Source organism: Lagopus muta, chromosome 7 (genome assembly GCF_023343835.1).
Source record: "Lagopus muta isolate bLagMut1 chromosome 7, bLagMut1 primary, whole genome shotgun sequence".
Lineage (NCBI taxonomy): Eukaryota > Metazoa > Chordata > Aves > Galliformes > Phasianidae > Lagopus > Lagopus muta.
The window spans coordinates 8830163-8844272 of record NC_064439.1 but is presented as its reverse complement, the minus strand read 5'-3'; the positions used below and the strand labels follow the sequence as shown (position 1 = coordinate 8844272).

General features: G+C 41.4%; 2 protein-coding genes across 2 annotated transcripts in view; both read right to left on the bottom strand.

Annotated features, from left to right (window-relative positions):
• DNAJB6 (DnaJ heat shock protein family (Hsp40) member B6) overlaps nucleotides 1-3011 on the bottom strand; it is a 50616-nt gene extending 47605 nt beyond the window's left edge. The window contains exon 1 of the mRNA XM_048951028.1: nucleotides 2881-3011. The gene's annotated coding sequence lies outside the window, so the exon portion shown is untranslated. The remainder of the gene's footprint in view (nucleotides 1-2880) is intronic.
• A 5578-nt stretch (nucleotides 3012-8589) lies between these two features.
• The window catches only part of UBE3C (ubiquitin protein ligase E3C), a 66358-nt gene continuing 60837 nt past the window's right edge, over nucleotides 8590-14110 (bottom strand). The window contains exon 23 of the mRNA XM_048951016.1: nucleotides 8590-10382. Coding sequence (XP_048806973.1) covers nucleotides 10212-10382 — 171 coding nt within the window. The 3' untranslated portion in view covers nucleotides 8590-10211. The remainder of the gene's footprint in view (nucleotides 10383-14110) is intronic.

Below are 14110 nucleotides of genomic sequence, written 5' to 3'. Positions count from 1 at the left end.
TGTACCATTTCATTCAAAGGCACGTAAGTTCAACCTACTAACATCACCAACTAGAATCACAGAACTGAGTTGGAAGGGACCCTTAAAAGCCATTTGGACCAACTCCCCCGCAGTGAACAGCTGCACCGACAGACACCTACAGCTCCATCAGGTGCTCAGAGCCCCGTCCAGCCTGACCTTGAGCATCTCCAGGGATGGGGCATCCACCACCTCTCTGGGCAACACGGCCCGAGGCCCCTCCCTTCTCACTGTAGAAGTTTTTCTTTATATCCAATCTAAACCTACCGTCTTTTAATTGGAAACCATTTCCGCTTGTCCTGTCACCACAGACCCTGCTAGAGAGTCTGCCTCCTTTCTTACAGCCCCTTTAGATACCAACAGGCCGCTCTCAGGTCTCCCCATGGCTTTCTCTCCTCCAGGCTGCACAGCCCCAGCTCTCTTAGCCTGTCCTTGCAGGATAGGTGTTCCATCCATTGGGTCTTCCCCTGGATACGCTCCAGCAGGTCTACGTCTTTCCTGCACTGAGGACTCCACAGTAGTTTCAATTAAAATCTATGCTGAACAAAACAATCATCCTAAGAACCAACAAGTTCTGACACAGTTAAATAGCTTCTCACTGATTCTTCCATTCCATTAAGAAATTAACATTATGGCCAAAGGAAAAGCTGCCAATAGAAACCGTTCTGCTCAAAGCACCACAATTTCTAAGGCACAGACCAGAAGGTTTACTCCACACTGACAGCCCTGTGTATTGACAAGGGTGAGATGTGCCAGCAGCACAAGAACAGAATGCCAGCACGCATGGCTGCATCACTGCCCAACCTTGTGGGACATTTCAGTCAATGCCAGACCAAATGTAGTGCCTGCGGCCTCATATGGACACACAAACATCACTCTGATCTGGCACAACCTCACCTCAAATGTGTCAAACAGATGTTGGAGTTCTGAAAAATTTTATCGCTAAAAATATGTATCTCCATAGCTAAGTATAAATCCTACTAAGAAATGATAGGCCCTTCATATTGAAATGAACGTTTAACATTAAGTTACTCCTCAATACCTCACCAAAAAGACAACTTGTTTATTTTCCAGAAGATAAACCTCACGTGGTTTCTCCTAAAATCCAGCCGAATTGTGTTAGCAAAACTCCTCAATCCAGGAAAGTAAGAAGAAAATAGCAGAGAAAAAGCCATTTGGGTAAGAATGCAGCACAGACGGAAAGCACAAGTACTGAAAGAGACAAATCTGACAGAGCAGCTTCTAGGTAGAAAAATTATTACTATCAGCACAATTTAAACCCCATTACTAGTCAAAGTAGCAATACACGTTTCTCCTCCTGTGTTTGAGTTATTAAAGAAAATTTAATCTGAATGTGACTTGCATTGCCAAGAGACTCCTGCCCTGCACTGAACAGCAGCATGAGAGACAAGAATAGGAAGCACAGTTGCACAGACACTGTGCACTATTTCAGCATTTACTTCTAGCTTTAAACAACTGAAAAGAAACACGCAAGAAAAGCAGAGACAAGACTGGTAAATACATTTACTCACTCAGCCAAACAAATCTTCTCTGACAATATAATCCAGCACACTAAATGGTACTTTAACAACCAAGCTCTCGATCATCAGCTGAGCATAACTCCTAACAAAAGTACAGCCATCTCCAAAGGGTAAACAAAAATCAAGGTCAGCATACAGTTGGAAGAGCAGCTTTGGAGGACCAAGGGACAGGGCCTGCTGCAAGCAGCTGGGCTGACGCCATGCCAACACCTTGTTCCTCACATGCTGACACTTCACCTCATAAAAACATTAAGACCAGATCACTGGTTATGCAACATCAAAAGCGTTCCTGTCATTTTAAATCTAACTTCAGTGATATTACCTTGGCCGGATTGGAACCAGCCAATCAATTTACTGCTATCAGAATTTCAAAAGGAATCTGCCCCAACCTTTTGATGAACCTTTTCCACTATCTTCTGTGAAGTACATTGCACTGGTTTTCAGTAGCCACCCAGAGTGCTCACAAACTGTAATACAGCATAAACTCTTACAATAAACAGGAATACTGACCACAAATAACTTCACTTCCCAACCCAGCAGTCATACAGAAAGGCAGCAGATGCTGACCATGACAACAACAACCAGCCTTACACTGAGCTTTCAGCTCAGCTCAGAACCTGGCAGCACCAGGCTTCAAACGCAACAACAACGAGTTCTGACCCTACTCCGAGTTACTAAATGGAAAATGGACCTTAATTCCCCTCAGAAAGAAATATTTAGAAAAAAAAAAAAAAATAGAAAACAGCACGTTTAGTTTACAAGCACGCCAAAATAACTCGGTGAACAAAGGAAGCCGAAGCAAAGGGCCTATTTACTGGGCTGCTGGGCCCCGTCCGAACACACGCTCCTCGCTTTCTCCAGACGAAAGCAGCCTAACAGAAATGGAAGCGCGGATTTTCCCCACCTCAGCCTTCTCCGCTCTCGGTAAGCGCGAGGCACGACTGATGTGGGACAGCCCAGCCCGGTGATCCCACAGCTCCCCGCCTCCCCGCGCGCGGCGGGCTGAGCCCAAGGCAGCCCTCACGCACACTCCCTCCCTCTTTCCCGCCCGCCCGCCTGCCCCCGGCTCCCCGCCGCCCACTCTGACCCAGCGGAGCCGCTGCCACGCAGCTCCCGGAGGCTCGGCAGAGCTCTCAGCGAAGCGCCCAGTATGGCGGCACGGCGCCTCCGACAGCCGCGCTCGGGGCCCGGGCCCGGCAGCGCTGCTGCTAAAGCCGTGGACAGGCCCGGATATCGGCTCCTCCTCCCGCTCGCTCTCTCTCCCCTTCCCCCGGTGAGACCAAGCAACGGACGCCCGCCCGCGGACCGCGGGCACACTCACCCGCTGCGGTGCCTGCGCAGCGCGGCCGCGACCTCCCCGCCAGCAGCCCAGGACAACGGCAACAGGAACAGCGGCAGTTTCCTCAGCCGCAAACAGGAAATGGCGTCACGAGCGCCGTCACTTCCGCCAGGCTGTTTCCGGAAGTTTCTCGAACGACGCACGGGCCGTCGGCTCCCTGACCGCCGCGCGCACGCGAGGGTGGGGCGCCCTCTGCTGCCCGTGGGCGGCGCTGCGGCGCGGGGCGCTCCGTGGGGAGGGGTGGCCGCTTCCACCCGTCGCAACCGCGCGAGGTAGAATGAGCCTTGCTCACGGCTAAGGGCTGCCTGCATGCGAGTCACTGACATTTTTGCTGCAAAACACAGAGAACGCAGATATTTCCTAATGAGGAGGAAGAAACAAGAGGTTTAATTTTTAGAAAAATCACATAATTGTGTCTTAATTGGCTAATACTTATCTTTGACTTAGAAGTGGGATATAAACACATTTCCCAAGACTTTGCAGAAAAGATGGTTGGTACAGCACCAATTAAAAATATCGTTCACTGGTGTACCTTTTTAACTTAATATCATTATCTGTGGTAGTTCAAAGGAAAGATATCAGGAACTCATTATATATATGTTTGTTTGCTTGATATAGAGTTTTTTTGTTGTTTAATTTCCATTCTTTGGGTTACAGGGAAAGGCAGAGGATTGCCATAAACACAGCAAATGACAAAACCAGCTGGAAGTGGTGCTGCAGGACGTACAGCAGAGCACGCTGCAGGGATCTGGGAGAGAGCACTGTCGGTACCCCCCAAAACACAGCTCTGCACGGGGTTGTTATGGCCCAAGTACAGCTCCCAGCATTTACAATCACAGGTCCTATGAGCAGGGAGAAATACGTGTACAGGCTTCATGCTGATGTCACCCCTAACACAGCAGCCGCAGCACCGCTCAGCTTCAAGCCAAGTCTCTCCTACTCACCTGTGGTGTCAAGCTCCCCCTGTTGGTTCCTGCTGCAGTCACCTTTCCAAGATGTCAGCTCAGCCTTCAGGATTTTCCAGGTCAATGCGATCCGTTATGCATCCACCCGCAGCTCAAAAGAAATATTGCGGCAGTGGTTGCTTTACTTTTAAGAGGAGCACTCTGATAAAATATTCATACTGACAGTTAACTACTGCTGAGCCACCTTCTCACCCAAACTTTCTCTCATTCAAGCTGCGTAGTTCAGGTACCACAGAGCAGGGCTAATTCCAGAAGAGGTCATTAAAATTCTCACCATGGTTTGATTTGCTCTCTATACTCAGTCCCACTCAATTCAGTTAAGATTTCTCAGAACTATTACTTAAGCTTTAGCATTAGTCTTACAGTAGGACAAAACTCCTCAAAAAAGAACTGGCTGCCCGAGTGTTTTCCATACAGTAGGATCTTACAGTCTCTGTATTAAAAAGTTAACACAGATAAAAGGAGGAGGAATAACTTTAGGTAAAGAGCCTATCCACCTTCTCACCTGAAGTAATATCCTGAGAAAGACTTTAGTTGTAGGAAATGTTTAATTAGGTCTGATGATAAGATTAATGAAACAGAAAACCTGATTCAGAAAACTTCTGCACCGCCACAGAGGTATTTACAAAGCATGAAGTGAAAGTAATTTGTATTTGTATGGCTGGCTGCTTGCAGAAGAAGCCTGGAATGTTGTTAATTGTATTAAGGAGCAACAAACCTCATGCTCCTGAAAGACAGAGGGGCTGGGATCAGTGTTCCAATAGCAGCAGCTGATAAGGCATGGTGGCTCTATGGGCACTGCTATGGAAGATTTGGGCAGCCGTGGGCTGGCATCTAAGTGTTGAGTCATAGGAATAAATCCTGTTATTAGAGGATCTTCACTGCTCAGGAATTTTCAGCTCTCACCTTGGAACATGAAGCAAAGATTATTCTTCACTTTCACAGAACTTCAGCTGCCCAGAAGTTAAGTATTGTAGTTCAAACCCTCTGACTACGAAGAACAAGAGAAGGAGGGGCGTTTCCAGGACATGATTTGTTCTACCCACTTTGGCAATGCATATCAGTAAAGAAAGAACCGACCTCTGGATCTCTGAGTTGCCTCTGCCATTGGTAGTGCCCAGACAGCCACCTCCCAGATGCCAGAAGTTAAGTGAGGGCTGAACTGGTAACTATAACCTAACAATAGAATCATGTGGCATGAGCCCAGGAGATATCAGCAATTCACACTGTTCCCAGATTCGTTTGTTGGGGTTTTTTTTATCAATCATTTTTTATTACTTATGGAGGTCAACTATGAAAAGCCCATCAGAACATAAGAAACGCTTGAAAATGCTGCATTAGAGAGAGATTAATATTAGTTTCTTCGATGTGGTAATGGCTGTGGCCTTTTTGGCCCGCTGCTCTGGTCTGCTGCTTAATGAATCCAGTTTTTCTATTTACAGATTCTATTTTTGGTGTTAGCAAAGAACTTATGTATCAAAGACTGTTCTCACATCATTTGATTATAGTAATACTGGCAAAGCAATTCTGGAAAGTGCCACTTAATTAAATATAAGCACTAACTTTTTTGCTGATAGCTTATCAGAAACAATTAGACTTGAAATATGGGCAATACACCTAACATTTAAAACTAAGTAGAAGCTTTAAAAGCACAAAATCATCAATTATCATTAGAATTCTCCTGAGTTTTTCTGCTGAGCACAACCTCAGTTTTCATTTGTATGGAGCTTCTCAGGTAATCAATAGGATCCAAGTTTATCTGGATGCCCCTTCGTAACCAAAAGCTTGAGCAGAAAGGATGTTTTTGAGGAGTGGCTGAAACATTTCAAGATAGCTGGTGCTTTCCCCAACTCCTCATAAAGCACCAGATAATTCTACTGATTACTTGGGGTGTGCAGAAAACAGTCTAAGAACAGCTGCTGGCAGACACAAGATCTGTCTGTGACAAGTGTTTATTCCTTGCAAGGACAGCTTGATCAGCCTTTCTATTAATTAATTTGATCTGAGATAGACTTCCTTATCTGTACGCCAATGGCAAATACAAGTTAATTCTATGTCATTTTTCATCCATAGCCAGATAGGTCTAACAAGTAAGTACATCTCAAATAACTGCACAGAACTCAGAGCTCTGCCACTGTTTGAAAGACAGAGGTGAAAAATACTATGCGGAGCAGTAATAGAAATAAATCAATTAAAGATATGAAGGATAGATGGTCGTCATTTCTTCACATGGTACGTTTGACAGCACAGAGCAAAACTGCACAGCAACTGATGAGAAATGCTTTTCCTGGATCCAACATTTGGATAAGCAGAATTAGCAAGATGATTCGCAATAACACCATCTGGTGAATGAATGTTTCCTTCTTCGGCAACCAAGAACTACATGCAACTATTAACACAGAACAAAAGAGAATTAAAGCAAAACTGTCTTTTGTAACGTCCAAATGTTACACAGAATGAACTAACGGCAGTTCTGGGAATGCAGAAAAGAATAATCGTGAATATATGGGACATTTGAGCAGACCATTCCTATGAATTAAATGCTGCAAACAGAACACACGCTTGTACAGTGCAGCAGATAGTTTTTCAAAGAGTGTCAGTGCTCTCTGTTGGAAGGATGCACTGAGTCAAAGCTAAGGCTTACGGTTGAGGCTGGGCTCACCGTGGGAACTCCAGAGCCTGACAAGTTACACATCACGATGAGGATACAGACCAACAAAGAGTCTGTATCAGCATCCCTGCTATAAGCTGTGGAATGCTATCAAACTTTAGCCACAGAACTCCATGAGCGTTGCACAATGAAAGAAAAGAGTGTTTCTGCAAAGTTTCAAGAAAACTCAAATTATTTTATTCACAAAAGCAGAAGTCAATAAAAATATAGATATCCTGATCAGTTTTACAGACCATGTTTGTTTCTCCTTTACTGACAGGCAAAGCAACATGGGGAAAAAAAAATAGTAACAAGCATTTACATCACAACCATTATTAACACAGACTCATGTATTTGAGCAAATAGGTTTTAAAGTTTTTGCATATAAATACAAACAAAAAAAAAAAATTACAGTTCCAACAAAACACTCCAAGAAAAACAGCTCATTTTTTCTTGTTTTTGTGCTGCATTCTTTTTTCAGTGGCAGAAAGAGCATATGCTGCATTATTGGCATTTAACAAACTGCTTCTGGCTTAAACCACAATTTAGCATGATCTCACTGCACGGCTTGAAGTCTTTCTTTGATTTCCAAGCCCCTTTGCAGATCAAGTTAGGGTGTTCCTATTAGAGTCAAGTGATGCCCAAAACCCCTGTCCACACTGTTACTGACAGCATCAAGCAGCTCATTTTACTTCCAATATGGAGCACCCACAGAAAACTAACCAAAGACACCCTTGTTCAGACTTCTATCAGTTCAGTGTTCACTTGTGAAGCTGGACACAAATCTCTCTTTGTAGATGGAAGTTTTCCCCAGAAATAAAAAATGTGAGATCTGCAAAGTGTACGTAAGCATGGCTTCTTGGGACGATGGAAAATAACTGTGATAACTAACAAGGCATCCCATTTCTGTGGGGCTTTAATATCCAGCAAGCAGGACAGGATGTAAGGTTTTACATCCAGAAGAATTCTCACCAAGAGACAAAGACCACGTGCTACATTTATTCTTTCATTTCTCTTTTATTCCTTTCAACTGCAGAGAGACAAACAATTTGTACTCTTCCCATCATAAAGATGGATTTTTTTTTTAAGCTTGCTTGTGAAGTTTATTTGAAAAAGGCAAAAAGAAAATGCTGCTATATTCCAAAAAGCAAGAACTGAACCAGGAAGAAAAAACACAGAACTACTGAAACTGTGTGGAAGGGCTGTTCTGCACAGACAGTATCTCCAAAACTGCAATTAGAACAGCTGAGCTGATGATTAGAAACTACAGTAATGTTTAAGTTAGCTGCAGTCAAAGTGCTTTCTGCCTCTGCCTACCTAAACTCCGTGAGCATCACAACTGGGAAAGAACCTTGCACTTGTTTTAAAAAACAGAAAATCTATTTTCATATATATCAACAATTCTTGCCATGTGAGAGCTACAAGAGATCATTGAAACCACTGAGCTCATCAGGACGTGACTAACTACACTGACATTATTTCTCATCCTTTCCTCTCCTATCCCTTAAAATACTCAGCAATAAAGCATCGAAAAGCAGGATTTCACACTTCATCTTGTCTATATCGTAAACAGTTGACAGTCAGAACTGAAAAACTTGTTGCCAACAGAAAGCCCTACCCTCTTATTGCAGTCTGAATACTTCTTCATCCAGCCTACCCCACGTGTTGAACTCGCAGTGACAGAACAGCACGCACTGCCTCCTCTTACAGAAGCTGAGAGCACACAATACCAGTCATGATTACACGGCGTGACTCCATCACAGCATTTGAATAGGACTGCTTTTTTATTATTGTTATTTTTTACAAAATACACATACAACACTACCAAAAGAATGAATTTGAAAAATAATTTCAAAATATGTAAAGCATCAGGTTATAAAATAAATAATGCTTTCAAGAAGCGTTCATGTTTTGCAGTTAAGAGGAGGCAGTTTCACTATTACCGACTTCTTATTCAACTTCTTTACAAGTTTCATAATTTACGTAGAAAAAATATACATGAAAAGAATTCTGGGATAATGTATAGGTTGGTTATGTATTATTTAATATAAATAAAAAGCCTAAAGCAAAACCAAAAAGAAAAACAATTACTTTATTTCTGTACATCAAGACTACAAACAGCATTTTAACACTCCATTTTTTACCCAACTTAAGAAATTATACATTTTTATATGGTTACCAGTAAACATCTTAAAACCACTCCATTTCCCCACATTTAAAAGGATATTGCTGGTTACTGCTTTTTAAATATGAAATTCAACTGTTTTCAGTAACCAGCAATTTTTTTTTTTTTTTTTTTTTGCATAAGAGATGAATATAAAACTGATTGTAAATTTTGATGATTTAAAATATAAAACTAAAGTTCAGATGGATGCACTTATTAATCTTACAGTTTCAGCTATAATTCCTTTTTCAAACTGACTGCAGTTCCCATACAAACACCCAGTGCCTACTACCAGAATCACAGAACCATAGGGATGGAAGGGACCTCTGCAGATCACCCAGTCCAACCCCGCCACTAAAGCAGGTTCCCTACAGTAGGTTACAAGTAGGTCAGAGGATCACTTCCTTCCATGTGAAACCAAGTTACTCCCAGAAATCAAGTTACACAAAGCAGCATATTCCACCTACTTCTCTTAGCAGAAATACTGCAGGCAAATGGATGTGAAAGCTGTCTAATCACAAAAAATAATGAATTTGACTAGCAACCAGAGCACAGATAGGGTATTTAGGATGGAAAAAAATGACAGGCAAAAGGAATGTGAACACCACAGGCTTCAAATATAAAAGAAAGCCTGATAACTTTGGTTTAAATAATTTTAATAGTTGTTACATGTGTACTTTTCTGAAGTGATTACTTTTCATGTACTGTGTATGCAACAGGAGGCTGATACATTAAAAAAATCTGTACAGGCACAAAAGACAGAAACAGAACCGAGGAAACGTGGATAGTCATTTCAGTTTATGACAGTGTTCAAGTGATAATGACACAGCCAAAGGTTGAACTCAAAATAAGCATGCGAATCTGACTTCAAGGTATTTCAGAAAGCACAAATAAAATATTATAAACATTTTATCTCAGTGCCTACCATCTTAAGGGAAGGTAGCATCAAACAAAATCAGTTATGTCTTACTTGCAACAGCTATGGTTTGTAAACAATTCTACAGCGTAAGTGAAGTTGTTAGGATATCAGTAATGAACATTTTCATCCTCTCAGTTGTGGGATATCTGCAAACATCTGCTTCACTTTCATCTAAAAGACTACTCACAGGATGTTGGCCTCATCTCATCCCGATGTGCTGCATGATACACAACTTTAATGCCAGTTTGTGACTCTTACGTTTGAACAGCACAAAGCCAAAGCTTCATCTTTGGTTAATTTCACTGAGATGTCACTTTTTTTTTTTTTTTTTTTAAAACATGTGCTCTTTCTTCCCATGAACACAGAGAACAACCACACTGCAAACAGCATTCAGTATTTTGAATCACCAAGCAGTGTCAATTTAATATTAATTAAATGAAAGCTAACTAACAGATTGTATTTAAAAATGAAACCTATTTGAGGGCAACTGGTAAGACATAAGAGCTGCAGAAATTTACACAGAATTCCTTCAAAACTGTGTGGATACAGGTGCTGCTTATAGAATAGGCACTGGTTCATTCCTCTGCAGATCATCCAAACAAGCATCAGCTCGACTCAGCTTAGTTCAAATCCAGCAGCACATTCAATGGCATACAGAAGCTTGCTCCGCATAAGATTTTCATCATAAAACTCAGGAAGCTTCAGCAAGTTCATGCAGGTACTTGCAGTAGGTAGCCTGTCTAAATCAGATCCTCCATTGTGAATGCAAAATGCAGGATATAACTCCTGGAAAATGCAAGAATAAAAAAAAAAAAGCAAGAAATAAATACATAACAGCATAACAGCTGCCATAGTTTTCAAGGAAATAAATCATTAAAGACTGTCACAACGACATATTCAAATGGCATTTTCTTTCATTCCCAATGACCCCAAAAGCCCTGTTGAATTGGGTAGTGCCTCTCCCTACTGGATTTTGATGGGGCTGAGATAACTAGCAGAACACGAAGCCATTTATCTAGTTCTAAGGAAAAACAGTAATTTGTTATTGTCCACATGCAAATGTGTGACGCTACAAAACAGTGAAATGAAATGGAAATCACAAAACAGCATGCAGAAAATCCTAGTTGTATGTGAGAGAAACAAAGAATCAAGAACTTCAGACTCTTCTTGCAAAGCCAAATGCATATTGGATCCTATTCTTCTGTAGGAACAAGAAAACGATGCGTTCCCATCACACTGAAGTTTTCTGAAATGCCTGCTGGGTTTAGGGAACTAGTGGCCACTCACAGGAATGGAGCTAAGTGGAAAAGGATGCTCTGCCCGTGACATGGCCCCTCTCTCTCTCCAGAATAGTATTACATAGGGCACAGTAAGCACGAGCCCCAAATAAGCTCTGCCTCCTTAGATCTATGTAAGCTGCACCGCCCCTGACTCAAATACTCTTAGTTTCTCAGGATCCCACAGGTGTTCAAGAATGAAATCCTGTGACACTGCGGGTCCCCATGCTCCTAAGATCTTTCCTAAACTCTCCATGTTCCCTGTCAGTCAGCATTCTCTGGTTCTGGAGGAGACTCCTTCCCCTTATCATGAATGCACTGGAAGGGAGACTGAAAACACACGCACCAAAATGAGCATTAACTCAAAATTTGAAAAATTTGTGTGACAAACAGAGAAGAAAGCCTGTGGACTGGTCTGAACATAGTGTTGTTTGTAGAATTAGCCATTCCATCTGGGATGCAAATGTCAAAATTCAAATCATACCACACTGCATGTAAGTACCACGCAGGTGTCTCCATCAGTGCCTTTATTTGGTTATATATCAACACAATTCCACAAGTAATCATGACATTGATAATTGGCCAATAAGTCACGAGGAACATGATAGCTTTTAATTCCTTACACAGCACCTATATGATAAAGGGTGAGTTCATCGCTAGTAGCTGCTAAAAGGGGTTAATGAATGGAAGCTGACGAGGAGAAAAAAAAAAAGGCCCAGACTAAGCAGTGCTCAAAGTTTACAAATATCCCAGAATACTGGCACTATGCCTGGGCTTTCAAGGTCAAGTTTTCCAGCAAAGAAACCTGAACTAGTGATAATGTTCCCTAACGAAGCTCTCCAAGAGCAGAGAGAAAAATTAGTTCTAAAAGCTAAAAAGCAGCTAATGCCTGCATTCCCCACCAAAAACTGACATGGAGTTAACTAGATCAATCTATGCCCACAACAGGGGGGCAGTAGGACCATGGGCCCCCCCTGGCCCCACAAAATGGGAAGGGAAAGGGAAAAGGGACAGGGAGATGGGAGCTGGGCTCAAGGAAGGAAGAAAAAAACAGCAGCAACAACCTATGGAGGAAAACTTATTTTACTATGATACCAGAATGCAAGATAACACAATATAATACAATCTAATTGAAATTGAGACTAATAAAGAAGATAAGAGACAGAGAGAGTTCTTGAGACCAAGTCAAACCTGAAAAGCCTGGAATGGCTAGGAAAGCACCCTCAGCACCCACTGCAAGGCAGTAAGAGTCCACCCCACCCAGAAGGGCCAGATCCCATGGCTTCCACAATGTATAGGGATAGGTACTGGAATTGGAGCATTAACACTTTAACTCCCAGTGCACTACATGATGTTATGATGTGGAATACTGAAACCAAAAAACAAAACCATGACAGAATTACACTTTTTTTTCTTCCCAGGCAGTGAAGACACGTTCCAGGACGCACCAAAATCCCAACAAATGAGATTTTGCTCTAGCTAATGAAGTGATGTGCTATGCCAGTTACAACACTCTTGTTGAGTTTAAAAGTATTCCAATTTTATCAACAACTATTGCATGAGCATTTACTTATCATTTCAGAGTGATGCTCTGAGGAGAAGGATGAATGAGTGACCAGACTACATAGAAAGTATTACCACACTAGTTCCTTTCTCTGACATCCAAACAAACAAAAGCCAAACTCCTAAACAAATAAACAACCCATGATCAAACATCCCCCTTCTATGTTCCAGAACATTAGTCTGTTGGCATACTCCAGCTACATCAAAAAAATTTTCAAGCAGATAAAGCCCTTGTTTTACTTATTCCCACCAAAATATGTGACTATTTTCTTTGTTAAATTCAATTGTCTGATACTACACGACTCAGGCCTTTCTTGAAGTCCCAGACAGGGATTTCTGTCTGAACTAATCTCCCACTAAGCCTAAAATTTATTAATTTCAAGGCAAGCAGAACTAATCACTTGAGTAGACCTGTTCACCTGTAAGATTACACAAGTGTTTACGCTAGTGTAGTCTACAATTCTAGATCAAGCAGTAATATATATTCTTCCAATGAAGAACTTTATTTACAGAAATTACACTGTTTATTCATAGTGATTACAAAATCATCCAGCTGTTAATGGGGTGTGCAATCACAGAAAACTGTAATGATACAAATTTGTCAAATCCTGATAATTGTGATATGATTAACCATGGCTCTGAAGAACAGACTTCTGTCCCTTGTATATAATTCTGTATGTAACATTTTGTTTCAATAAAAAGGATTCCCTTCTTCCGAGAAAGACCTTAGTGAGAAAGATATTTGTTACCAAAGCACTGCTTCTCCTGGCAATGAAGTATTCATTTGATCAAATGCTTGCCTAAGAAGTGTAGAACGTCTGATTATTAGAAACTGAAAAAAACAGCCCAGCTCCAAAGGCAGAAGGTCAATGAGATTCTAAGCTAAATTATTGTTCAAATGGAGGCCTTAAAAAAAGTATTTCATGGCTAAAATACTGCATTTTTACTGTTCCTTTCAAAATGCTAATTGAATTCCTCTATTTTAGCTTTAAGAATGGAAAAATGAAGTTCTAAATTGAAATGTCACGCCAAGGGTGCCATTTTTTGCATAATTAAATACTGCACAGCAGTAAACTGCAATAGTTTGGAACTGAGAAGTATCATCAATTTATTATGTGACCTGATTTGAACTTAGCAATTTTCAACCATGCTTTAATGATTTTTTTTTTTGCCTGTAACAATCACATTTATTAAACTTATTATACTTTAATTAGCCTTAGCAAATGTTATTCGGAGTCTGGCAGTGAGAGTTCCAAATTTTTCAATGATGCAAATCTAGGTTGTGATGTGTGTAAGCTATGAATGTCAAGACATTCCCTAGCCTAGTTTGTCTAGTCTGGAGGGAAGAAAGCTGAGAGGTGACCTCAATGCTCCCTACAGCTTCTGAGGGAGGGGAAGCTGTTGGACTCAATCACTCTTGAAGGTCCCTTCAAACTGAACTGTTCTATCTTAACGTACATTAACTTTAAGAAAAGTGGAAGTTTATACACGTATGCGTGTAATATACAAATATATATATATACACACACACAAATATATATATATTTGTTGGTAAAGCCATGTTAACAAAAGACTTAGATAACCCATGTGAACAAATCATAGGATAACTCAAATGGCAAGCACCACACAAGTAATTGGCTTAACTCCTGCCCAGTGCTGCCCAGCACATCTACA